The following is a 25,436-nucleotide window of genomic DNA, read 5'->3' on the forward strand; positions in this document are numbered from 1 at the left end:
AATGTGTTTCATTTTCTCTTCTGATTCATCACAAACAGATGAGATGTGGAGTCGGGAGGCAATGTTCTTGTGGAGAAGCTATTTATCGGCAATTCATATCCCGAGAGACAAAGGCCTTGTGAAAGCAGCCACAACAATAGCGCTGATAATCAGAACAATGTGGATTAATAATGGAAGAGATGAAAACAACATGGCACCAGTTAACTGTCCCTTTTGTTGACATTTACAAAGATGCAATTTATTTTTATAGTCGAATGCATTGTTTTATCAAAGAGTTAATGTTCTACATTTTAATCTGCCATGGCACTTATCATGGCATCATTTTAAAAAAATGATTAGTTGATATAACTCATAAACTCATAAGTATGACTGCATATCTCAGTAATGTAAACTGCTTTGGGGGGTAGAGTTGCGCCAAAGCATCATATTAAAAAAAATGCTGCAATGCTTTGTGAAGAAAACCTGACTTATATGGGGCTGAATTTGGAGAACAAATTTTTTATACGCATCAAAAAGCACCTCAGTGTACTATTTTGAGACAAGATGAATAAATCCTACTTCCAACTTACTGTAGTCTTTCATCTTAATTTTAACAGTTCCTCCCAGACTCCACAGCTGAACCAACAAGCCTTTTCACAGCAGACACTTTAACATGGCAGAAAAAATCACATGTGTGACCAATAACATTAATCAGGGCTGCTTTCTATTTAGGTGTTCCAGTTTTACGACCCTTGTATTATCAATGCTCACTTACTTCTTTATTGTACAACAGCTCATGGCAGTACAATACAATCATCCATCATAAATAAACAAACAAATAATAAGACTGAGATATTAAAACAAGTAATTTGTGATAAATGTCCTGGACTTCTTTATATTTTATGCACTTAAGTGTTTTCTTAAACCAGCATCAACTGATTTTTTGTCCACCATTGGGCAGCAGAAACAGCTTATGTTGCTTATTTACAAATCCAGCAGTTATGGAGCAACATTATCACTCATCTGGAGTTGTGTCTCTGTCTACCTGATGAATGTACGTCCAATGTTCACTTTGCGTTTTGGTCTCCACCAACTCCTAAGGGAAATATCTGGCTCTGTTGCTGCTAAATGTTCCATTATGTTCACTGTGTCTGTTTGGGATTTCATGCAGAGCAGGTAGTGTCCAGTGGGTTTTTAGAGCTTTTTCTCTGAAAACAGCTGCCTGCTGCAGCCGAAAAATACACTATGAGGGTGGTGAGAGTGAACTAAAACAGTAAAGTTGCAGCCAGACAACTAAACAATGAGCTAAAACTCGCTATAAAGCTTTGTAAAAATGAGGGAAGCTGCAGAGTCGCTGATAATTCTCAGTAGGTTCATCACTACTAGCAACACCTCTGACATTATACACGGTCATTTGATATATTGTTATAAAAAATATTGCTTATAGCCGTTCTAAAATGAACTTATTCAAAAAAACTGAAAAAAGATGTTTATTATTATTAACTCAATACCGAATATACTGTTTGGTCAAAATAACTGACAATAGCAACTGAACATTTCCATTTTTCTCTAATTAAAACTAATTTTACCTCATAGTTATGGCTTACAGGGACACTCGAATGGGATGGAGCAGTCATTACTGTTATTAGTTTCACCTGTGCTCTTCCTGCCACAGTTAACCTTATTTTCACTTGGCCCTCTCAAAGTCATGGGATTATAAAGGTGCTGATGTCTGAGTGGTATTTATATAGAAGATGTGCACCTGCTCACCTGTCTGAAGAACTCCTCCAGCAGAGAGGTGGTCCAGCGGTGGTGGAGGTCCCAGTTTTTGGCTGGATGGCTGATGTCTGCTGTGTGCAGCAGTAGGGACAGGGCTTTGGGCTTGTCGATGCTACAAAACAGAGAAGATAGACAACTTTAAGAGTGTTTGTCATTGGTTGTGTTGTTTTCTTGAAGTATTATTGTTTTTCAACTTTGAATCTAAATGCATTGAATAAATTAGAAAAGGATGTCAAAGTGAAAACAAATCTCTATAAATTGAGTTTGAATACAATATTTTCGTAATGCATCACACCCCTTTAATGTGATACATTATACAAAATCCATCACTGGTGCAGCCAGGTTAGAAGGCACACAGTGAAATAAAATAAGATCACCTGTGTTTAATCAAGGTGTAGCAAGTGATTTTACGTTATGGTGGATGTATCGTACACATTTCCAGGTCTATATTTATATTCTGGGGCTTGACTGAAATATCTCTGAATTATTTGCAGTTCAAAAAACTCCTTATTTATCTTATACTGGCTCTTTATGCAGCCTCTCACTTTAGTCTTTGTCTGAAACAGGCCGTTTTAACTCCTGTCTCTTTAAGGCCCCACTTCAAACAAGCCCACTCCACTCAGCTCCCAAACAGAAAATGACAAAAAAGATGTGATGTCCCCTAAAAAAACACACATGTATCTAGTAGATCAAATTACTGGTTAGTCAATCTCCAAGCTAAAAGTACAGTACCAGTCAAAAGTTTGGACAAACTTTCTCATTCAAGTGAATGTGTCCAAACATTTGACTGGTACTGTATATCAGACAAACAGAAATTCCAGACAAATTGTCACCACTGAAGAGTACCAATCGGGGACAGATGAAAACCTCAAAGCCACTGAAAACCCCTTGGAAGACAGCAAGAATGGAAATAATGGGGCACAGCTATAAAACTGTCTAAAGCAATCTCTCTACAAAAAACTGACGAGGAGCACAATAAAACATGAAGAAATCCAAGAGAGGGGATACTTTTTCATAGACACTGTAGTGTATATGCTCAGTGGTCAGAATATGGCACCATGGTAAAAATGTATTCGCTTTAGGCCTTTTGATGCGTCTCGGATAAAAATGTCAACCAAATAACATCAACATTTACTATAGTTACTGTTTTTTTAAGTACAAAAGTTGCACAAATAATTTAAACTAGATAAAATTACTAAGACATTGAGTATAGTGGGACAGTAGGAGCAGAGTTTAATGTAGACAAGATGAACTGCATAGCAGCAGAGTGCAGAGCGTATTAGCTGTTAGGAAGAGCTGATATACAAGTTACAAATAGGTTGATTAATTGCAAAATATGCATAAATATTAGATGTGAAAAATGCAAGTTAAGTGTCAAAGTTTGTAACCTTGCATTGGATTGGGTTGCACCTGGTATTCATAAATCTGTTACTAAGTTTATGTAAAGTCGTTCATAACTTCTTAGTAATTATCTACTAATTTCAAACCAGTTTTCAAACTAGTGATTAACTAAATAGGGCTGCACCATTAAAACTTAAAGATCCCCTCCAGCCATGTTTGAAGGCAATTTAATAATTTGTGTCTGATATGGTTTTTCCACAAAAAAGTGAATTTACCTCCTTGAAAATCCTTAAAAACATACATCAACTCCTTCTACCTGTTTGAAAATTTGTTGTGATGTCACAAATTATGTTCGTAAGTATGCGTGTGTGATGACCCCTGTGGTGTCATCTGTTGTGTGCTATGTTTGCTGTACAATTTACCTAGCTGTCTGCTTTGTTTATGCAGGTGATTGTTATTTAATTCTGGGCTGTGACACAGCTCAGGCTTTGGCTGACTCTCTGCCATTTTGGCTGCTGCTCCAGCCCTCGTGTCTTCCCCACCACATGCTTTTTCAATTTGGTTGTGTTTCTTTATTTGTTTGTCTTTGCTTTTATGCACCGTACAACACCCCCTTGGTCTTCCACCCATGCACACTACTGATTATACTGACACCCACACCCCATATTGTAAATATTTAGTTAATTTGTTTAACTTGATTTATTAAATTGGTGTGTTTCCCCTTTGTTGTGGCCACTTGAGCCAGGTCATAATAGCGTCTTAAACTCAGATTTAAGCACAGAGAAACTTTCCACTTTCAGCAGTTGAACGTGAAAACAGCCTTCTTAAGTCAAACTCTGTACATACATCATCCTGCACAGTGACGCTCAAACATCCAACTGAAGGAACAAGAAGAAAAAAACATGTTTGACTGGAGGGGGACTTTTATAATGTGTAAATCAGTCGCTAGGAAACATCTGTAGTGCGGTCCAATCTAAAGCAATCAATTATGTAACAAGGAGTAACTGTAGCATCACAAGCTATAGCATAACTGTCAAACATTACATTTTTAGGGTAAATTATATTAAACTTGTCTGCCGATCCTTTGTAAATATAGGTAAGACTGTTTGATTTATATCCACAAACATGGAGAAAATGTGTGTGAGTTAGTTGTAATCAAGCAGTGGATAATAATCTAATTCAATCCATCCATGCTAATCCAATTGACGATATTTGGTAATTTTGAGGAATATTGTGTCATTTTGGTGAAATGTAATTTAAAATCTCCCCAGTTTAGATCAACTGTCATGTCAGGTGGGTGACCACATCCTTCCTCTTTAACTATTTAATCTAAATGGCTCATATATTAGCAACCAATGGTTGGTGTTGTTAGTTGGTTTACAGAATTTAGCTACACAGGGAATCTGGGGTAAGTGTTGTGATGGCACTGGTCCACTGAAGGCACCCTCAAACTGTCTCCACTAATTTAACTGATTCTGAATTTATGTAGACATCCATTAGTGTGTGCATACAAACACATTAAAGTACCCACGACAACCTAAAAACAGACAAATGTCTCCATCTAAAAAGAAACTGCCTCCATTAAGTTAATCAGTACAGTGTGAAGATGCATCATCTCACCTCATCAGCCATCAGTGGCGTTTGAGATATCACCTGATACCATATCAAACCATCATGTTTAATGGACTGATGCATGCATGGGCTCACACCGAACCAATATGGAAAGGAGGCAGACAAATGAAAACACACACACACACACACACACACACACACACATAGCACAAGGTTAAACAGAGGTGAGAAAGACTAGCTCAAATTTCCTCTCATTCCATTTGAGGCAGATTGGGTCTTAAAGTGCTCTGTAAGCAGGCCGGGAGCAGACTGGTTTGAATTACTTCACATTACAGTCTATTCAGCATTACCTGCAGACTGCAATCTCTCATTCATGTGCATGTGTACGTGTTCTATACTGTCGCTTGATGATTACCTTCTAGTCAGCACTCTCTGGTTCTGAGGTATAATCACAAATATAGGAATAATAATATTGTTGTTTCCGACATATATTCTCAGGAAGCTATTTATCTCCATATCACTGCTTTGTGGGCATTTTTCTAGTCATGACAATTGCTGTGAATTATCACAGTGAAGAGAATACTCTGAAGGTCAACAAGTTCCTCGCAGCTTTCTCTCGTCAGTGTTGGCGCTACATCAGCAGTGATGACTCATCACGTCACATGATAGTTTGCTTGATAGCTCTATTTTACTTTAAACTGCAGCTCCAAGTCTGCATGTACAGCAGACCCAGCTATCAGTCACTGCGGAGGGTGCTGTGCTCACAAAGTGTGAAAAGGACGTTCCGGCTGCGCCTGAAAAAAATCCATTAATTTAACTGAAAGTTCCTGTTGTGAATACACCTGGCCCTGTCTTCTTCCTGGTTGAACTTTGACCTCCTAAATATGAAATTAACTTTACATCATCTTTTTTTTATTCAAGGTAGTTACCTTGTATAAGCTTATGGCTACATGACCTGTCCATAAATGTTTATTTTATTCATTCTAAATTATGATGATGTTGATAATAATGGTGATAATTGCTGCTGTTATTACATGTATTATGTTGCTGTTGTTATTAGGTCATTATTTATGTTAATATGTTGCAGGGTTGACTGTGGAGAACCTCAGTTTTCTTTGCAGTCTATTTTGGATAAAATGTACTTTTTAATGAAATTGTAGATTTATTTTTTTAAATATGGTAGCCTCCCAATTTGGTCACATGTGTATTCTTATATAGTTTTTAAATTTCTAGATTTAACTCAAGAAATAATTTATTGCAAAAAGGTCAGACTGTGTGTGTAGTTCATATAATTTTGTTACTAAATCATAATGTACAGTACCAGTCAAAAGTTTGGACGCACTTTCTCATTCTAGCAAATGGGAAGGTGTGTCCTCACGTTTTAATTGGTACTGTATGTGGAGGTTGTGTTCACATGATTTGAGTCCCATATATTACAACTGAAATGTATTTTCCGAGGTGGCAAGCAAACGTGAAACCCATTGCTCGCTCCTCCACTTTCAGAAAATCCAGTCCAGAGCTGGGTTTTTGTTGTGTAGCCAAAACCTTCCATCATTTTTGATTGTCTTTACATTGCCTGCTCTTGACCAGCACCCAAATGCATTACACTGCTGTGTGGTGTACTTCTGACTTTCTCAATAAAATTTAACTGTTTTGCCAATACTCATTCACCATTAGTGACAGTGAGGGCTGAGGAAGTTATATAGCTGTTGTTTCAGGGTATCATTCCTTATATACAATACAGGCAGCAGAGCAGGAATACAGGTAAAGACAACATGAAACCATACGACGTTTGTGGAAGATGAATGTTTTCTACCTGGTGTCTTAATATAGCAGCCTATACTAGCAAATCCACCAGCAATATTTCTGATGCTGACTGTTTTTCACTGCAGTGTACAAATAAATTTCACCCTGCTAAAATCTGGTGTGACTGCACCATAACTCTGCTGCAGACTTGCAGCACAGAAACTATACTGTGTTTGTGCCTGAGAGGGCCAGCTCTAACACCCTGCTGTATATTTGTGCTTTATAATGCATGTGTGTTGGTACTATTTGGCAAGATACTCATTTCTATTTCCATATTTTGCATTGCGTAAACAACACCTGAGCAACAGAAATCATCAGCTGTTTGTTTCAAATGGTCTTCCTCATATAAAACATTGTTTCTCTATGAGTGCACCCTTCAGGGCAGGGTTAATTGGGTTGTAAACAGCAGGTGGTAAGTAAACAGAGGCTGATGGCAGGGTTAATGGAAATGTAAATCGCAGGGGTGAGGGCAGAGAGTGTAAACAGCGGTGAAGGAAAAAGGCAACTGACCCCTCAGGCTGTTGCAGGAAGTTCTTCATGGCCTTAACCTGCTGGAAGTGGCAGGACATATCTGTGGCCAGCACCATCTCCACCACCAGAGCCCGCAACTCTCTGTATGAGAAGGAGAGAAACAAAGGAGAGGGAAACATGAGCCATGTGCTGTATAATGAACTGTCAAACTCGCAGGTAATAAAAGCCGACTCCTTGCGGAAGTCGCTAAAGTAAATGAAGGCAGCCAACAGAGTTTTTGAGAGCTATTTATAATACATGCTTTGACAAGTCCCAGCTTATGCCATGAGAAATCGGATTGCAGCTGTCTCCTTTAATGTATTATCACACATAAAAGTTCCATTTAGTACAAAGTTGTTGGACCTTGAAGGTAATCCAACTTTTCTGATTTTCCACTGAGCACAGTTGTTAGCCTTGAAAAATAAGAGATAAGTTCACATTGAGCTGTAAATGGGGGGTGTGTACATTATATTATCTCTATTGTATTATTTATGAGACTGTTCTGCTTGACCTGCTTAGTTTACATCTTTCACTCCTGCCTGTCTATCTGTCTCTATCTGTTCTCTACTACAGCTCTGCGTTTGATTTCCCTTTGCTGTCACTCAGCTCTTTCATCTTTCTGTCTCTCCTTCTCTTATTGTCTGTCTGTGTCTGTCTCTCTGACCTCCAGTCATCCTTGGAGAGGTTGTAGAGGATGTTCATTTCATCGTCGTCCTGCAGTAGGCGGTAGGCTGCGCTGACATGGTGACTCTCCAACACCGAGCGGTCATTATACAGGATAGCTGTGTCTGACCTGTCAGTCAAAGAGAAAGCAAAGCAATAGTCTCTCTATACTGAAAAAAAAGTTCATAGAGCAATAATGGAACCCTTTGATGTTGCTACTTCTTCATTTTATCAATAAAATATATCACTTAAATGTGAATGTGATCAAGTTTTTGGATGCCAAACATGCCAAAAATCTTTCCTTCTTTGAGTCTTTACTTACGAACAGATATTAAATTATTAAAATCATACAAAGAAAATAAAATCAAAAAAGGGCAAGGAGAAGTTAAGGTGGAGGGAAAAAGCCATATCTCAACCTAAATAAAACAATATCTTTGTAGATAATGTAAAAGGAGAGGTTAAACATGTTGTGTAGGAAAGGAAAGAAAACTACAGTTTTAACCAAATTAGACAAAAAAAAGTTCCTTAAGTGAGGACCCTCATCTTACTGAGAACTGACCTCTGATATACAGATGTTTGGGAAGCTGAACATTAGATGGATAGTGGATCTGTAAATCTGTTTCAAAATTAGACATGAAATAATCCTCAAATTTGAGATTTCCCCACTTCACCCCTGTGTATGAAAGTATGTTTCAGAAACATTAACATTATATGTTTTTCTGAAATGATTGGAATTGTGTCAACTAAATAACTAAATTTCCTAATTATAGCAATATAGTTGCTTTTATATTGACATAACCCATTTGTTCTCTATAGTTCAAGTTATCATCAGTGATGGTGATCATCACAGCAATTGTCATGACTAGAAAAATGCCCACAAACCATCACAGTGAGGAACTTCAAGTTTTCGAGTGTAATGTCTACAGAGAACAAACTATTTTTATTCCAGGGCACAGAGTTTGGAGTTCATTTGGACTCCCGTCCTGCCTTAGTGTTATTACTGCACTGCAGGTGATCTCAGTGTGAATGAAGCCCCCTTGCAGTAAATGAAAACATTGATCGGTGAGTCAGCGCCATGCATTTTTGATTTTATGATCCATTACCTTGTCTGAATGTGGAAGTTGTTTGTGGTCCCTGTGTGCTCGTAGTCGTGCACCGCTGCTGCAAAGATCATGGCAAAGATCTCCAGCTCAGTCAACCAATGCTGGAGGCAAATGAAGAAGGGAAGAAAAAGAAGAGGAGGAGGGAGGTGAAGATAAGGATGAGGGGGATATTAAGAGGAGCATATAGGAGAGGTAAAGGTGTTGAAGGGGGGAGGCAACGACATGGAAAAGACAGACATCAATGGGAGAGAAGGAAAGGAAAATAATGAACACAAGAGGAAAGAATGGACAGAAATTAGAGAAGAAAAATGAGAAGCCAGTGAACGGAAAAAAAGGAAATGCAGGGAATGGTACATCACGTCATAAAGATGTAGAGGAGGAAAGTGATATAAAGGATGCCGAGAGAAGTATTTGGCATGAGGAATACATTACCGTGAGGGATGAAAGAAACAAATGGGGAGGAGATAGAGGAAAAGTCAGAAAAGCGAAAAAGGAAACTTTAGATAAGACAAGCCCAGTTGAGAATCACAATTTAAACTCACTTTAACACTCCCTCCTTTTCCCCTCTCAAACAGTGTCTAATTTGTCACTGTTACCAAATATAAATAGAAGTCGTGCTCGCTTTAATTTTATTATGAGTTAATGCAGTCACAAGATAAGAATACACGTCATGCTTTATAAAAAGTTTCAAGCCTTTTTAGGTGTTACTCATCACTGCAGCAAAGAGGACTATGATGTGAAAGTAGCAGCAAAGGAGTAGTTTGAAATTCCATCAATACCAGTCTCATGTGTGCATAGTAAATATGATGCTACCATCAAAGACTGAGGAATCAGCCATTTATTTTTGGAAAAATTCAAATTTTGATCTGATAATGGCACTGAAGGAAAGGTTAAGGGATCACCAAAGTTATTACAATTCATCATGAGGGGGACATGAATGTCTGTACCAAATGTCATAGCAATCCATCTCACGGGTGTCGAAAAATGTCACTAAAAAGACAAAAATGAAAACCTGCTGATGATGACGATGAAGTCATTAGAATTCATCCTGTGGAGAACCTGAATGCTTGTACAAAATTTCATCTTAATCCGTTCAATTGCTATTGAGATATTTCAGTTCAGACAAAATTGGTGGACTGATGACTAACAGATAGACTGACATTGTCATCTCTCTAAAAATAGGGGGAAGCAGGTATTTTGGCTAGCTGCGTCTGGAACATAAAGCCTCTGTAAAACCACAAGTTGTTTATGCTTTGGTTTTTATACGGATTAAACAAACAATATATAATGCATTAATTAGTGAGCTTTAGAGGTGCTGGTAGGCAGATTTTGTTGCCTTTGGAGGGGACCATGCTAGCCATTTGTCCTTGTTTCCAGTCTTTATTTACCTTACAGACATAAGAGTGGTATTGATCTTCTCACCTAACTCAACAAGAAAGGAAATAAGCATTGGCAGTAAAAAAGTAATTGTGAAAACACCGGTTTCATAATGGGAACATATAAATAACCACCTGAAACTAAAAATAAAGAAACTGATTGTAAAAAGTGTATTGTGTGTGTGCACTTCTATTCATGGGGATGCATGTTTAATCTGTGTGTGTATGCAGCAAGCACACACACCTGTGAGTGGGCATTTATCCTCTGAGATGTGTATGCATTTGAGTGCACTCACGTACACAGAGTGGGGATTTAGCTCAGGAAGCCCAGTCGATATTGGTGACTAATCAACGGTGGGGGATGGGGAAGTCATTAAGAACAAGGGGGGGAGCAAGATGGCAGATCCATCCCTGAGTATATTTTCTCATGGGCCTGCTTTATGAATGACCTGTTGATTGTTGATTTAATGGAGTCTGGAGGGCCTGCGAAATGATAGATGCTGTTCTCCTGCTCTCCCAGGAGCCTGTGGTTCTAGCAGTAATGTGGTTTACTCCGCAAGGCACTGCCCAAAGAAACACACCATGTTGACAGCTGTCGCAGCCACCTTATTAAGGTGATTAAATAAAAACACTGGAAGCGGGGGCGGCCGGCTGGTTGGCTGGTTGGAGACTTTGAACTCAGTGTTAGTGAGTGTTTTTTGGAAAGAAACACAGCATCAGAAATGCCCTAAAGTCACTCCAGTGGGAAGGAGTAAAATATAGGTCACCAGATGGAAAAACAACAAAAGCAACATGAAATAAGGAGAGTATAAATGAAGCAATGCTGTGGCAAAAGAATAAGGAAGAAATAATATTTGACTTAAAATGTCGAGACAATCACTATCAATACTTTGTGTCACATTGTGTCACAAGTGTCACATTTTGACAGATATTCTTAGAAATGTGGGTTGACGTGCTCAAACCTGCCCTGAGGAGTCTGGGATTAAACTGTGATTTTTTTTTCTCTGGTGTCTTGTGTTTATTTTTTTTCCATGAAAGAATGCTTCATGGATTCTCCGAGAAAAAAATAAGCCATATTTAGAAGCTGCATGTCAGGCAAAGCTGCAATTAGGCTGGTATACGGCAGCTGACAGAGATGTTCTGAATACCATGTGGATAAAATCCCCTTGATTTCAAAGACTGTGCTTTATTCCAGTGAGCTTTTCCACATGAAACCAAAGCAACTGGTTTCTGTAGGTTTTTTTGAAAGGTGTAGAGTATGAGTACGGTAATTGCTTTGATCTCAAGAGATTATGTCATCTAAACTATTCAGCTCTTACTCACCACCATGCCGGTCTTGAGTAGCAAGTAGTGTACAGTCTGTGTGACATCAGCAGCATGCATCAGGTTGTGGTAGGGGTTTTTATGTTTGCTGTATCCCACTTCTAGAGCCTCAACGAACGACACCACCGCGGAGATCGGGATCTGACAGCAGACAAAAACAACTGTAAATAACTGCAAGCGAAGAACACCACAGACAGTAAGACGCTTCTACAGGCTATTTGCTGATTTAAATGATGAGTTCATACAATTTGAATGCGTGGACATATCCCTCAGCATCTGAAATTGATGTCCATCATTTAGGCTACCGCAGACTACGATTACATATTTATGTCCCCTTCATTGCCTATGTCATTTACTCTGAGATGCTGTCACTTCAAGTGGAGTGTCCTCAGTTATAAGAGGGTGTAGAAAATGAGCTTCACAGAATCAGATAAGATGAAGTATGCCCAACCCCCTCATAATATGGTCATTGTTGAAATACAACTCAATCTAACACTTAAGAGACAGAGAAGTGAGAGTGCTCATTTCTATCAAATCAGACATGCTGGAGGAGGACTGTGAAGGTTTTTACAATGTGAACTGGGTATTATTTCATTTCTCCTTGTTTTAATGACACAAACAACAGGTGTAGCAATGACCAGTGATATGTTATATCCTTGTAACTTTACCTTGAAACGGCTAATAAGGTCGTATCTTGTGAGCAACTCGTAGAATATGAATTTAAGTGCGTGCTCTCCGCTGGCCTCATTTAGAGCGAACACGTCAAACGACCACTTGTCAACATTCTGGGTGGAAGAGAAAGAATTCAAATAATGACACCCTCCTTCTCAAACAACATATTCATTTTTTTTATCAAGAGGAAGAAAAAACTAACAAATTAAAAATTTGTTGAGATTGATGTTGCTTCAAGAGTGTCTACGGGCGCCAAAGTTATTTCATATCTATATACTTCTGCTTGGATGTGTGAGACATGTTAATACCTTAAGCACAGATATGACAGAAGGGGGGTAGCTGAGTCCCACCATATTGGAGGTACGTCGGTACATCCTGTTTGGATGAGATAAAAACATCAAATGAAGTGCACTGCTGAGTGTAAACACCAGAGGTTAAGTCACCGACCCAAAACCACAGCCTGGAAGGTTCCCCACTAAGACTCACTATAAACCGTTAAATCAACACAGCTCAGTATGAAACTTTAAAAGGTTCTATTGACAAAAGGCAACTGCAACTGCAAGTCTGTTTTTTTCACATGCAAAATGTTTAAAGGTTTATTGAATATAAGGGACAGAATATAGATTCATAAATGCTTTAAAAAGATGTGTAAGAAATTAGTCATCAGTAGGAACATTGCAAAGTTGCAAAGTCGGTGCGCGATGCTCAATATCTCAAATATTTAGTGAAATACAACAAAATATGTTATATAAAAAAGTAGATGTCTTAAAATAGCATTGATAAATGCAACTAAATATCAAGCCGGCCATTTTGTCAGAATAGGTGGACGTGACCTTTTCATTTTAGTTTTATTTCTCACTCTATTCCAATCTTTCTTCATTGTAAATGTCTGAAAAACAGACTGCGGTCTGTAAAAACAGATTAAGAAAGATTATAGCTTACATGTTTGGGGCTTACTGATTTGAACAAACGCATATTGCATGTTAGAGTGTGATAAAGCACAGCCTTGGAGCAGGAGCTGTTCGTAACTCTCTGAATGATTGTGCTTAGCCAGGCTTGCCAAGGCCGTCATGATGTATGGTCGACTCAGGTGACTGAGTCACTGTGCAGATATAAATAAATAAATAAATAAATATGCACGAATATTTCCAACAAGGATCTTTGATTGTAATTTTAAAAACTGGGCTGTAGCGAGTTAAATTTTCTCAAATTTATTTTCCCCAACGTGTTTTCATTTGTGTCAGTGCACACACAAGTTCAGATGGATCTGAGAAAAATGCACTGCATTAACAGCCAAGCCGACATCCGACTTATCTCTCAGGCCATCAGGACAGTGAACTGTTTCCTCTGATTTCTGTATATCCTCAGCCTTGTCCAGCACATTGTCCTCTGTGAATCCTTTGCTCCACCCTGAACATTTGCATATTTGTGCTTGAGTGTGTACAAAATTTTTTTGTATAGTTTGAATTGCAACTGTGACATGTGAACATTTAACTTTTTAATATACTGAAAAACTGCACAGCTTAATATACACTTTAGCATTTCAATACTTTTTAATAAATAAAGCAAATTCTTTTTCTAATCTAATTATTTTTCTAATTATTATTCTTTATTTCATACTAGCCTTTTTAGCACAGCCTCATGAGTATGCCTCCTTGAGCATGTGACAAATAAAACCTTTAAATCTTGAATAAACAATAATCTAATTCCGACACAGATGGAAGCAGGCAATTTTCAGGTCTCTACAGATAGATTTTCATACTAAAGTAAATGAACACTGATAGCTGTCAGGAGGGAAGGAAAAACAAAAGTCTAAACTCTAAGACACTACTGTATGAAAAATGTCAGTGATGTAAAGTGCACATGCATAAAAAGCACCATGCTGAAACACTTTGTGGCTGTGTGATTGTGCTTTTTTTTACCTCTCAACAAATATTCCAGCCTGGACGGCGTGGACGATGCTGCGGAAGCGAGGTTTCTCCTCATTGCGTCGCAGCATCAAGCCCATCTGGCGGGTGAAGGTGGAGGCCAGCCAGTCCCGCACCTCCGAGGGTACCGACTCTGACTGGATGTCGCTAAGCTCATCCTCTGTGTCCACCAAACGCCTGAAAGAAGGCAGAAAGGAGGGACAGAAACACATATAAAATGAGACAAAGAAAGGGAAAACAGACAGATGCAGCTTACTACTAAAGGCTTACTAAAATATTTATCATTTTTCGTAGCTCTTCTCTAACAGGGGATCAAACTCAAATCCCAGTGCTGTCCATCAAAATAATATCGCATCTTACATAACATCAAAACATCCCAGGCTTCTTGAAACACCATGATACACTATTCAAATCCAATTGTGTGAAATAATTCTCCACAGCTACCCTGTTGTGTTGACATGTATGAGGGATCAAGAGCAAAGCCTGTTGGTCTCCACCCTCTGAACTGAGTACATGTTCTTATGGCAAAGAGAAAGCAGTCACATCACACTGATAATCATGGTGCTACATGGATTGTGCACTGGATAGTTCATCATCCTCCATGCTACCGCTGGCCCTAATCTGCTTGGATCTAGATGACGAGGGGCTTACATAATTCCATAAGCCTGGCCATATCTCAGATTCTGGACCTGCATTCGACTGTTGGCATACGTTGACATATTCCCTAACCTTAGGCATACTTAAAGGGTAATTTGCAATGGTGATGATCTTTCCATAACCTCAAACAAGCAGTTTTTGTTGAATAAAAATATTTGTCAGGATCAGCAGATATAAAAACATTTAGGAACGGACTGACAAACAACCTGCTGTAATTTTATCATTTAGAGATGATAAATTGTTGACATATACATACTATCTACTCACATTTGCCACATAAACATCATATTCATTGGTGGAAGAAGTATTAAGATCATTTACTTAAGTAAAAGCAGCAATAACACACTATAAAAATACTTCATTACAAGTAAAAGTGTGCATAAAAGTATCACAGTACTTATTATGCAAAATGGTCCATGTCAGTGTTATATTATGACATAATTGTATCATAATTATTGATGCATTAATATGTAAGCAGTACTTAAATATCATAGTTGGTTGAAGTGGAGCCAGTTTAACTGTTTTATGTAATTTGGGTAATTTAATCTAAAACAGTGCATAATATTTTAAAAACTCATCATATGTTTTGTATGTAAAATCTTAATCTGAGAAGTAACCGGTAATTATAGCTGTGAAATATATATAGTGGAGTAAAAAATATAATATTTCCATATGAAATGCATTGTAAGTAAGCAGGGGCAGTACATGAGTAACTGAACTTTTTTACCATAGAGTTCGCGTTAGGACTAGCACCACTGAATTTATACATTTAATCTAGTATTCATCATAAAACTGTAAGACTATGTAGCCCAGCAGAGAGAAGAATTAGTTAAAATGAAACAAAGAATAACTGCACAGGTCAACTGGCATACTAATGATAGTCATCAATTTTATGAAGTCTGGCCTTTGTCAGTGCTCTCCTGTTGTTCTCAATAAATGAACCATGTCAGTACTTGTTCCATTGTAGAGAGCTGCTGTTTTCTTACCTTGTCTCCTCGATGTAAACAGATTCCAGCACCGAAGCTGCATACTCAAGGTTTTTCTTGAGGTCAGAGAGGGAAGCCTCTCCTCTCTCCAGTTGTTTCACCAGACATCTTAATCTAAAACAGAGATTCAACAGTCATTTAACAAATGGGATTACTCTCCTGCTGTCTTGACATGACAAATTAATTGCAACTGATATTAGATTAATCTGGTCTGGGTTCCTGCTGCACAAGAGGCAAGATTTATTTTCTTTTATTATGATAATCAACCTGTCCTTTCAGTCTAAATCACAAAATGAGACGGCAAACAATATTCAAAATGCAGCCTGACCTATCAGCTGCGTATAATTGTGCTTTTGTGCGTGAAATCAACACATAAAGGTACATACTGAACAGGAGTGAGTCAGTGGAAAACCTGAGAAAACAGGTCTCTTCATCTTTTTAAGTATGTAATATCATCTCATTTTAAAAGTCAAGATGAAACGAAAAATGCCTTTTTAACCTTTTTAGATCACATCCCTGGTCATATTGCGCACCTATTTAATAATATATGCCAAAAAAATATACAAAAAATCAATTTCTTTGTATTCTTTCATCAAAATCCAATCATGTTTTCTTCCTGTAAAACAAAATATGACATGTGCTTATGTAGGCTTGAACCAACCAATTTCAACCAATAATATCATGACGTCCACCCATCAATCAATCCTCAACTTTTAGTGGCACAGACCTAAGATTCATTATAACATGCCCACTTTGCAAAGTTCAAATCAAATTCCTCCCAATGTTATGTCCCGCTTGTCTATCCTGTTTCACTTGGAAATACACCACGATACGGAAGTTACATACTCGCAAAATGCCGTCTCACCTGGACTTTAAAGAAACTAAACAAAAAAATTAATATAATCTCGGACCAAAAAGTTGTGTTAGGCTAGGACACTTTTATACTTTATATAGTGACATGGATGTTTTCATACTCAATTTTAGCTCTAGTGGAAGTCTGTTTCCCTTTTTAAAAATTACATTTCCTTCTCAAATGTCTTAATTGGCATGAATATAATACTATCCAGTAAACCTTCCTCATAAGAGACATTCTAACCTGTCAAACACAGGTGTAATTAATAACATTAATATTGGCTGCAGTCCACCTACATGTGTCAACACCAGGTCTCTGGTATTGTGCATGCTGGCTCGCTGACATGGCTTACTGAGACACTTAATTGGAGTGGGTCCATCGCTAACATTATTAGTTCCACCTGTGCTTTTCCTGCTGCGACAACTCAAAATGTCTGCTGTGAGAAAGGTCTATTCATTCCAAAAAAATTACAGGCCTCTGATGACTACAGGATCTGTTTGGGCTCATCTGCATGTGTGTTCATGCTGAAAATTATATTGCAGATCTGGGTAGTCCTACAATGTAGCTTTTGACACCACAGACAACTTTTACTAGATTGCCTGCATAGCTGGTTCAGTGTTGGTAGTTCTGCCCTTTACTGGTTCAAATCCTATTTTCTAATCTTGAGCACTTTACAAATAATAAAGTGTCTTATTAAGTTATTGCCATTATTATCAGTACAGTTTTTGGTGGCACAAAGTTGTAGGTAATTGCTGGTTATGTAGTTATGTTATACCGATGATATATCCTTTGGGTTTGTGAACTTGCCCTCTGTATATTTTACCAATGTTATATTACACTATTAGAAGAATTTACAACATGTAAAATTAACCTGTACAGAAGGTTTACCCAAAAATAAATATTTGATTGAGTCTTATGATGTACATTTATTGATTTATATACAGATATTAATATTCCTGCTCTAAGCCAAACTTAATAATTTGAACATTTGAGTAATACAACATGGCAAACCGGCTGTTACAAAATAACTCTGAAAAGATCAGACACCATCTTCTTTGTGTTATATTTTTCAATACTTATTCACCTTTGACCATGGATCAATGTGTTTATTGTTATTTCAAATATGTTCAAGCTCACCAAAAATAACACTAAAGACAAAAAAGCAACTTAATATCAATTTCTGCACTCTGCGACCTCATGCGGTATACCGCCTGCTGCTGTGTTGGAGGTCATGCTCCCTCTTTCACAGTGACTGCCCACAGAGGCTACGGTCGTTGTTGAATTATTAAGCAGAAAGGTGGGAGAGTAGAAGGTTTCAGATGCTCTCATTGATTACGTTCCCTGACAGTGGTTGCACTTTTACCAAGTAAAGGCTTCAAAATGTTTTTGTGAACATGGTTTAGGAAAAATGTTTCAATATAAATATTTACAGAATACTTCTGACCAAATAATTCCTCTTTATGGGCAAAGTTGGGGCTGAACCCTGAATGCAAGGTGTGTCTACAGCAGGGAAAAAACTCTTAAAACTGAGGGATGGCAAGCAATATAACCGTCACTGACATACTGTCTGCTGTGAAATTGTAACAGGTGGAAAATGCTGAATATAATCCACCTCTAAAAGAGTTATTAATTCCATTTCTATGCAAAAAAGTCTAGTGATTAATACTAGTAATATATTTAGGAAAAAGAGATATATGCATTAGTTATCCTGCACATGATTAATATGTTTCTTTAAATGTGACAACAGCTGCTTCACGTGCAGATATCTTTCTTAAACTACAGCTATTTTTAGAATCATAAGGAAGTGAATGGATGAAGGGTACGCTGCAACTCTAGAATCACTGCACATGTGATTTGGTTGGCTCTAATGATGGTTATTAAGAACAGCTGTGTGCCAGTGAGCTTCCCTGCTAATACACAAGAACAGAAAAACACCCTACCTCCTTAAACAAAACACCTAGACAGACTACAATTCAGTGTAAAATGTTGAGATTTGTTCTGTTGGTAATTTGCTTCGACTTTAAATCTCGTACGGCATGCTGGGCTTATTTGGAAAAAGCCCATGTTGAAAGACATTAGCACGTGCACTGAGAGAATGTTTGTCTCTGCAGAGTGCTGCTGCAAAAAGCTTCATCAGAAGCTCGTAGCTTTTGTTTGTCTGACAATAGGCTGAAGTGAATACCCAATCAATTCTTGTTGTTCAGTCAAAAGATAATTTACTAGATGTAGAGTATCCAGGAGGGTGTTGTAGTGAAAATGAATGCTTTTTCACAGTGTTGAGATGAAAGAAGAAATTATTTAGTGAACTTTTTTGAGCCTTTGAGCATTGTAGGATGTGAAAATCTGAAACTTGGTCACATCTGTGCATTATTGAGTCACCTGGAATGATTTTTTAAACGAAAAAGAAAAACTTGTGTGATGACAAGACTAATGCCAGGACGTACGATAAATCAATATCTCTGCCAACCAAAAAAAATTGGCTCATTTCACCTGCTGTCATTACCAATGGAGGCAACATGCTGGGTTAATAGCACAGGTCAGGCCCAGAGCAACTCCTGGGCACGGAGCCAACTGAGAAATTCAGCGTAGCCAGAGAAAAAGCTGGTACTGTAGGGTGGAGGAGCAACAGCCATGTAATTTGCTATGGCTGAACACTTAGCGGTGAGCCAGTGAACCAATTTTCTCAATTCCTTTCATCTCCAGCTTCTCACTCTGCATACGGGACAAAACAGCTTAATCTCTCATCTAAAAGTAGTTTTAAAAGTACCCCATAGAAAGTAATGAAAGCCAAACAACATGATACACAGAAAAATACAAAACAAAATCAACATATAAAACAAAAAAAACCCAATAACAGAACATAAACATTATACTGTTTGGTTGCAACTAACCATTATTTTCCATCGTGGATTAATCTGGCCATTTTATTTTTACAATTTATAAAATGTCAGAAAATTCACATCACAAAAAGGTGACATCTTTAAATAGCTTGCTTTGTCCAACCAACAGTCAAAAGCCCAAATATACTAGATGCAAAATTAGAAAACCAACATGAGCAGCAATCCTGACATTTGACAAGATAGAACAAGCATAATTTTTGATTGATAAATGACTTTAGATGCTTTAAAAGGAAAAAAAAATCATTTGATGACACAGATAGTGACGCACCACAGATACTGTTAGAGTAACACAATGCAAGTGAGTGTAAAATACAAACAGAAAATGTACTGTATACAGAGAGTATTTCTTTGGAAAAAAAAGCTCAACTATTTTCCTGAGAATATTGCTAATACATATGGATGAGATACAGTTGACAGTAGTGATAAATATGTCGGGTAATATGAAGGTATTGGACTGAGTTCTGATTTTCAACATATGTAAAGGGGCTGGATATCAGCGCAGAATAAAAATGTGGCAGAAATATGAATGTTTGACACATACTGAGCGTACAGAAAAAGAGCAGAGAAGTGGTTTATAGACATTAAAATTGTGAATACTGGTCACTTTTGGAATCAGTTCTAAAAAAAAATAAATACAGGCTGACCACAGTCGCTGTTCTCTTGTGATAGATTGAAAATCAAAAGCCACAGTTGTATGTGAAAGCATGAAATATATATATATATATATATATATATATATATATGTATATGAGATACCCCAAAGATAGATTAGTATCAATTCAAGGTTAAATAGTGAGGTCTTCTTATGAAATCTTCAATTATCCCTACAATTTTCAGCACATTATTCTGTAAATTGTTGCTTATTCGAATTGCAGGTCTAAGAGTGTCATATGTTGCGCAGGTTGTAAAGCCGTCTGAGACAAATTTGTGATTTTGGGCTTTATCAATACAAATTCTTTGACTTGGTGAGGCTGCACCAGAATACAAGCAGCACAAATTTCTGCCTGAAAGCATTCATCACTGTCATGAACCACAACCGAACAACATTGTGTCATCAGCACACTTGTGTAGTTTGGCAGTGAGATAATTGAAGTTGCAGAGAAAACATCCCTGCTCTGATGAGCTCCACAGCTGCATTTTAGGATCTTTAATACATGTGCCTTCATGATGTCTCCTGTGTGACAGGTCAATATTTCTCTGACAGCTGGAGTCAGGCAGGGTCAGCTGGGACAGCTTGACTTGCAGTACCCCTGATATAATGGTGTTGAATCATGTGAGACTCCTGGAATACATGCCTGAGATGTCACAGTGTTGGGAATAGAGGTGCAGTCTGATGCTGAACATGTCATCACAGACTGTTTGGCTTTGTATGTGAACTGTAAGTGGTATAACCGAAAGTCTTTGCCAGCTAAGAGGTGGATGAGCGCAATATTTTCAAAGCTGGATGTGACTGCAGAGGTCAGGTCTGTGATTTTTGGCTTTTTTTGGGACTGTAACTGGCCTGGAAGTTTTTGAAGGTGGGAACAGTGCAAACAAGAGCAAGGAAACTAAAATGCAAAATGACTTATGATTGGAAAAGCATCATTTTGTTTTAACAGTAGCAGAAAATTTACACTTAATTTATTATTACTGCATGTCAGCTCTCTGAATTCAGGACTTGCTTACTCAGTGCTTATCCTTTAAACAATATTGCAAACTTTCAAATATAAGTTTTTTATTATTAAAGGACAGGGTTGAAAACTAGTTATCAGTAGCAATCACACAGCATCCCTTAGGTAGAGGGCATAACGTAACTCATAAAATCCCTAATATTGGCTCACAGATGTTTTTTTTCCAATAAATTAACAAATTCCACAGGCTGCGGGGTTAAACGAGAGAGTGACAGTGAGACAAAGACATGAGCCTCCAGCTGTCTGCCTTATATCTGAAGATGAGAGATTTATTTGTTTTCCCTCATAGGGGTGAGCAGAGAGCGCAGAGAGGAGATTAGAGTTGGAATTCTGGTTGAGAGCATTTTCCCCCCTCTATTCTTATTGCCTTTAGTTCTTTGGCCTTGGCTGACCCGCTCAGAGAGAAGAATGGGAAAAAAATAAAAGGACTGGAGTGATCTGGTGTCAAACTAAAGCTGCCTGCAGTGTACAGCGGGGCTCCACAACGCTCAACCTCTCGACAGCTGTTGTGACTGCCAGAAGTGAACATGAAAAAAAAAGTGATATTAAACAGCAGAGGGGTAACATAGCAACAGCTTTCTCCTTCCTCTAACAATCCTCTACCACTATAGTTCCCCACATACCCACTGGGAGAAAAAAAATTAAAATTGAAGTGTATCTCATTCTGTCCTAACTCCTGATAAAAACAGGTTCATTTCTGATTTGAGAAGCTGAGCATATTTTCCACACAGCGGAGAGCAGGGGAGAGGATAAATGGAACTGGTTGAGTAGGGGGGAACGAGAGCAGTGCCAGGATGCAAAAATTGGTCACCGCCTGTGTTCTAATGACATTCTAGCCTAGACGGTGTGTAATCAATGGCCTGGGGTCAATGTAATCAACCGGGGAGATTAGCGTGCTTTCAGGGAACACACACAGGTTTCGGGCTGATAAGCGGAACAAGGCCTGTAAAAACACGATGACTCAGTTAAGCCGTGGTACCACATATTCTGCAGCCTCGACTGTGATTTGTGACTGCAGCAGGTTCGTCAATAAAATACTCGAGTTCTGGGACATCTACATTTCGACAAAATGGATGAGGGTGAGGCAGGAAAAGGAGGAGGCATGGTTTAATCTGGAATTGGCCTCTGATCAACAGAAAACAGCTCATTGTTCGAGCTGTTTTCTATTGATTATGACTAACACAACAGAAATGGCTTAATATTGGAAAAATACTATGTGATATTTAAGTTACCATATGTTTAATTTATAAGTGATTGTATGGCATCTTTAAATTATTCTGATGGCATACATTTTTGTTTGAAGAAAATTAAAAAAAAATCATAAACCGGTTGGCACCAGAAATGTACACTTAGAGTCTTTAACTCATTTGTATTTGGCTGCACAGCGGACTTAAAAATATAGAATTTTACATTAGAGCTGAAATGATTAGTTGATTAATGGATTTGTCGACCGACAGAAAATTAATGGGCAACCATCTTAATAAATGAGAAATCTTTTTAAAGCAAAAATGTCAAATAATCTTTGGTTGCAGTTTCTTAGTTTTGATGATTTGCTGCTTTACTTTGTCTTATGTGATAGTGTTGTGGAAATTGCCTGCAAACATTCATATACACTCATATATATTGTATACAAACATACTGGAGAGAATACCTTCATACAGAAGCCAGAGGGAATTCTCTCAAAGGAGAAAAGAGCTCAATGTTTCTTACAGTTTCCAGCAAACAAAGGATTCTCACATGATTGGCCCCCTGGTGCTCATCTAAGGACAGTCAACCTATAGAAAAGCTCCACATACAGCAGAGTCAAGCAAAGGACAGATTTCAACACAAATATTACCTTCTATGGAGACAGGAGACTCAGGGGCCCTAGAAGACTATCGTAAACCATCAATCTCCTCCCAGCACATGGAAGCACACTTCTGAGATATATATGATCAACACAGTTAACAAAGGCATATAGTAATAATAGAAACAAATCAATGATAAATCTGAATGTTTCATGCTAGTTTACTTTCACAATAGTGAAACTGAACATCTTTGGGGCTTCAAATGTTTGTCCAACAAAAGAAGACATTTTAAGACATCGCCTTGGCCTCCAGGACAATTATGATAGGCACCACAGGTTAGTTTTCAGCAGACAAATGTATGATTTGTGTAGAAAAAAACCCGCAAAACAAGAATTTAGTTTTAAATAAAAGCAAGCTAAAAGTGATCCTCTATATAATAATGCAACATTTTTTCTTGTGTGGCTTTAATGACAATACTGGAGAAAAATCTAAATATATAATAGTTGTACATTGCTAAATATTGTCTTTTGGATTCAGGAGCATTTCTACTACAGGCAGTACAAGCTAGTGTGTCCTGTTTAAATGTCCTTCAACCCCTCCCTCCTCACTTGTTCTGTGCTGCTTTAGAACGTGAGCTAAACACCTAAATTGTATGTAAATACAAATGTTAATGTGACACCCACACTGAGCGTTGGTGGCCATTAAGTTTTGGGTAGGAACAGCAACAGCAAGCTGAACATTTCTGCTGCTGCTGTTGATGGCTCTAATTAAAATTACAAATAGTGCTTCACTGCAAGCAAGCACACTCTCCGAACAATATTGGTAACTCCTTCAAAAAGTTCCGATATCTGTTCTAAACAAAGCCTTTCCCGTGGGAGGATGCATATGACAGATGTGACAAGAATGGCGGGGGACAGAAGAAACCTTAAAAGAGATCAGTGGTTGGCTGAATGCAGCCCACTCATGTCAAAGTCTGCCAATCAAATGCACCAGAGGAAGTAAAAAAAAAAAAAAAAATTTCTCTATGAGCACTAGAAAAATACAGTTAGTCAATCCTTTGGATCAAAATCATTTGTTCAAATTGTAGTGGTGTAATGAATTCAGTGGTTTTCATTTTAATGCAATAAACACAGCAACTACATGTGTCCAAAACATTACTAATGTGATGCAAAATGAGATGACAGACATTCAGTAATTGGGACCTTGTCATATATTTAATGTACATTCTTTGTTCTGCACCCACCTTACAGTAAAGCTTTTATGCAAGACACCAAACACAAACCCTCAAGCTATTTTGAGATACTGTGCAGACATTTGTTTCTGTAATCATTGAAAATGGACACAATTAGCAATGCTGTAACATGCACTCAAAATGTGAAGATATAAATAATCAGTGTATCAATAAAATGTGTTGATATATTACTACACAGTGTACAGAAACAGCATGCCAGTATTACACAAGTTACTACTTCACTTCAAATTTGCATACCACCATCTTCAGTCAATCAGCTCTATGTAGAGCTATAAAGGTTTTTTACAGCCTTCGAGGCAGCTGTGTAGCATCAGAACTGTGGTTCGCTCCAGGCAGGACTTCTGTTCAAAAAAAAATCTTACAGTCTAATCTAAAGTGGATTGTGAAGGGCAAAGAAAGTCGGCCTAATTCAGACGCTGAACATTCTCCCTCTTGGCCCAAATAAAAATGTGTGACTGTGACTGTGTAGAGTTTGCTTACTTCGCACTGCAATATATGTGGTTGTGACGTTTCAAGCACATTTACTTTTTGCTGCCATTTAGAGCTCATGATTAAGGTTGCTTTGGGCAGCTTTATGAGGTGGATGTATTCTGAGCTTATGAGATTGAGTTGAGTATTAACACGTATGTAAGTGCAGCAATCAGTGTGCTGTGTAAATGTTATACGAAACTGTTCACTGTGTTCTGCACACACACACATCTGTTGGCACCTACGTCTTATCGGATTTAGCTTTATGGCACTTACTCGCGTTGTTCTCTCCTGACTAGATCCTTGCTTGTGTTGTATCAACTCACAGATGTACGTTGCTTTGGATAGGAGCGTCTGCTACATGAAATTGTACATTTTAAATTGTAAATAAACAACACCAGATCTGCAATCTGACCCATTTTAACAAAATATATTGAATATTATTTCAGAGCTTTGAAGACAGGACAACATTAAAGCACATACACATCATCACACTCTTCTTTTTCTGTGTCCATGGTCAGATTGATGTGGATGTAAACACATAAAGCTGTAAGAAAACCCAACTTCAGTAAATTCCAGCCTGCACACTGTGAGTCAATGAAAGGCAATGGACCATTTGGCAATAGGAGAAGGTGGGTGTTTGATTTACCAGCAGCCAAGTCATCATTTTAAAAGGTTGAAGCATTCATCTGTCATATGGGCTTTCATCGTCCCGCTTAACTCTGTGTGTATTTCTTAACTCTGTGTGTATTTCTTAACTCTGTGTGTATTTCCAAGCTCCATGTGAAATATAGCACCATCAATTCTGAAT

At 37.9% G+C, this 25,436-nt stretch overlaps 1 protein-coding gene across 3 annotated transcripts in view; it reads right to left on the bottom strand.

The window, feature by feature from the left end:
* pde1cb (phosphodiesterase 1C, calmodulin-dependent b) overlaps positions 1-25,436 on the bottom strand; it is a 109,154-nt gene that overhangs the window by 9,057 nt on the left and 74,661 nt on the right. For all 3 annotated transcript variants that reach the window (XM_067606223.1, XM_067606222.1, XM_067606224.1), the window contains 9 exons: positions 15,696-15,809; positions 14,047-14,229; positions 12,433-12,499; positions 12,121-12,237; positions 11,453-11,593; positions 8,754-8,854; positions 7,652-7,780; positions 6,988-7,089; positions 1,750-1,870 (listed from right to left, as the gene is read on the bottom strand). In XM_067606223.1, coding sequence (XP_067462324.1) covers positions 1,750-1,870; positions 6,988-7,089; positions 7,652-7,780; positions 8,754-8,854; positions 11,453-11,593; positions 12,121-12,237; positions 12,433-12,499; positions 14,047-14,229; positions 15,696-15,809 — 1,075 coding nt within the window. The remainder of the gene's footprint in view (positions 1-1,749; positions 1,871-6,987; positions 7,090-7,651; positions 7,781-8,753; positions 8,855-11,452; positions 11,594-12,120; positions 12,238-12,432; positions 12,500-14,046; positions 14,230-15,695; positions 15,810-25,436) is intronic.

The sequence above is a fragment of the Thunnus thynnus genome, chromosome 12 (assembly GCF_963924715.1).
Source record: "Thunnus thynnus chromosome 12, fThuThy2.1, whole genome shotgun sequence".
In the NCBI taxonomy this organism is placed as follows: Eukaryota; Metazoa; Chordata; class Actinopteri; order Scombriformes; family Scombridae; genus Thunnus; species Thunnus thynnus.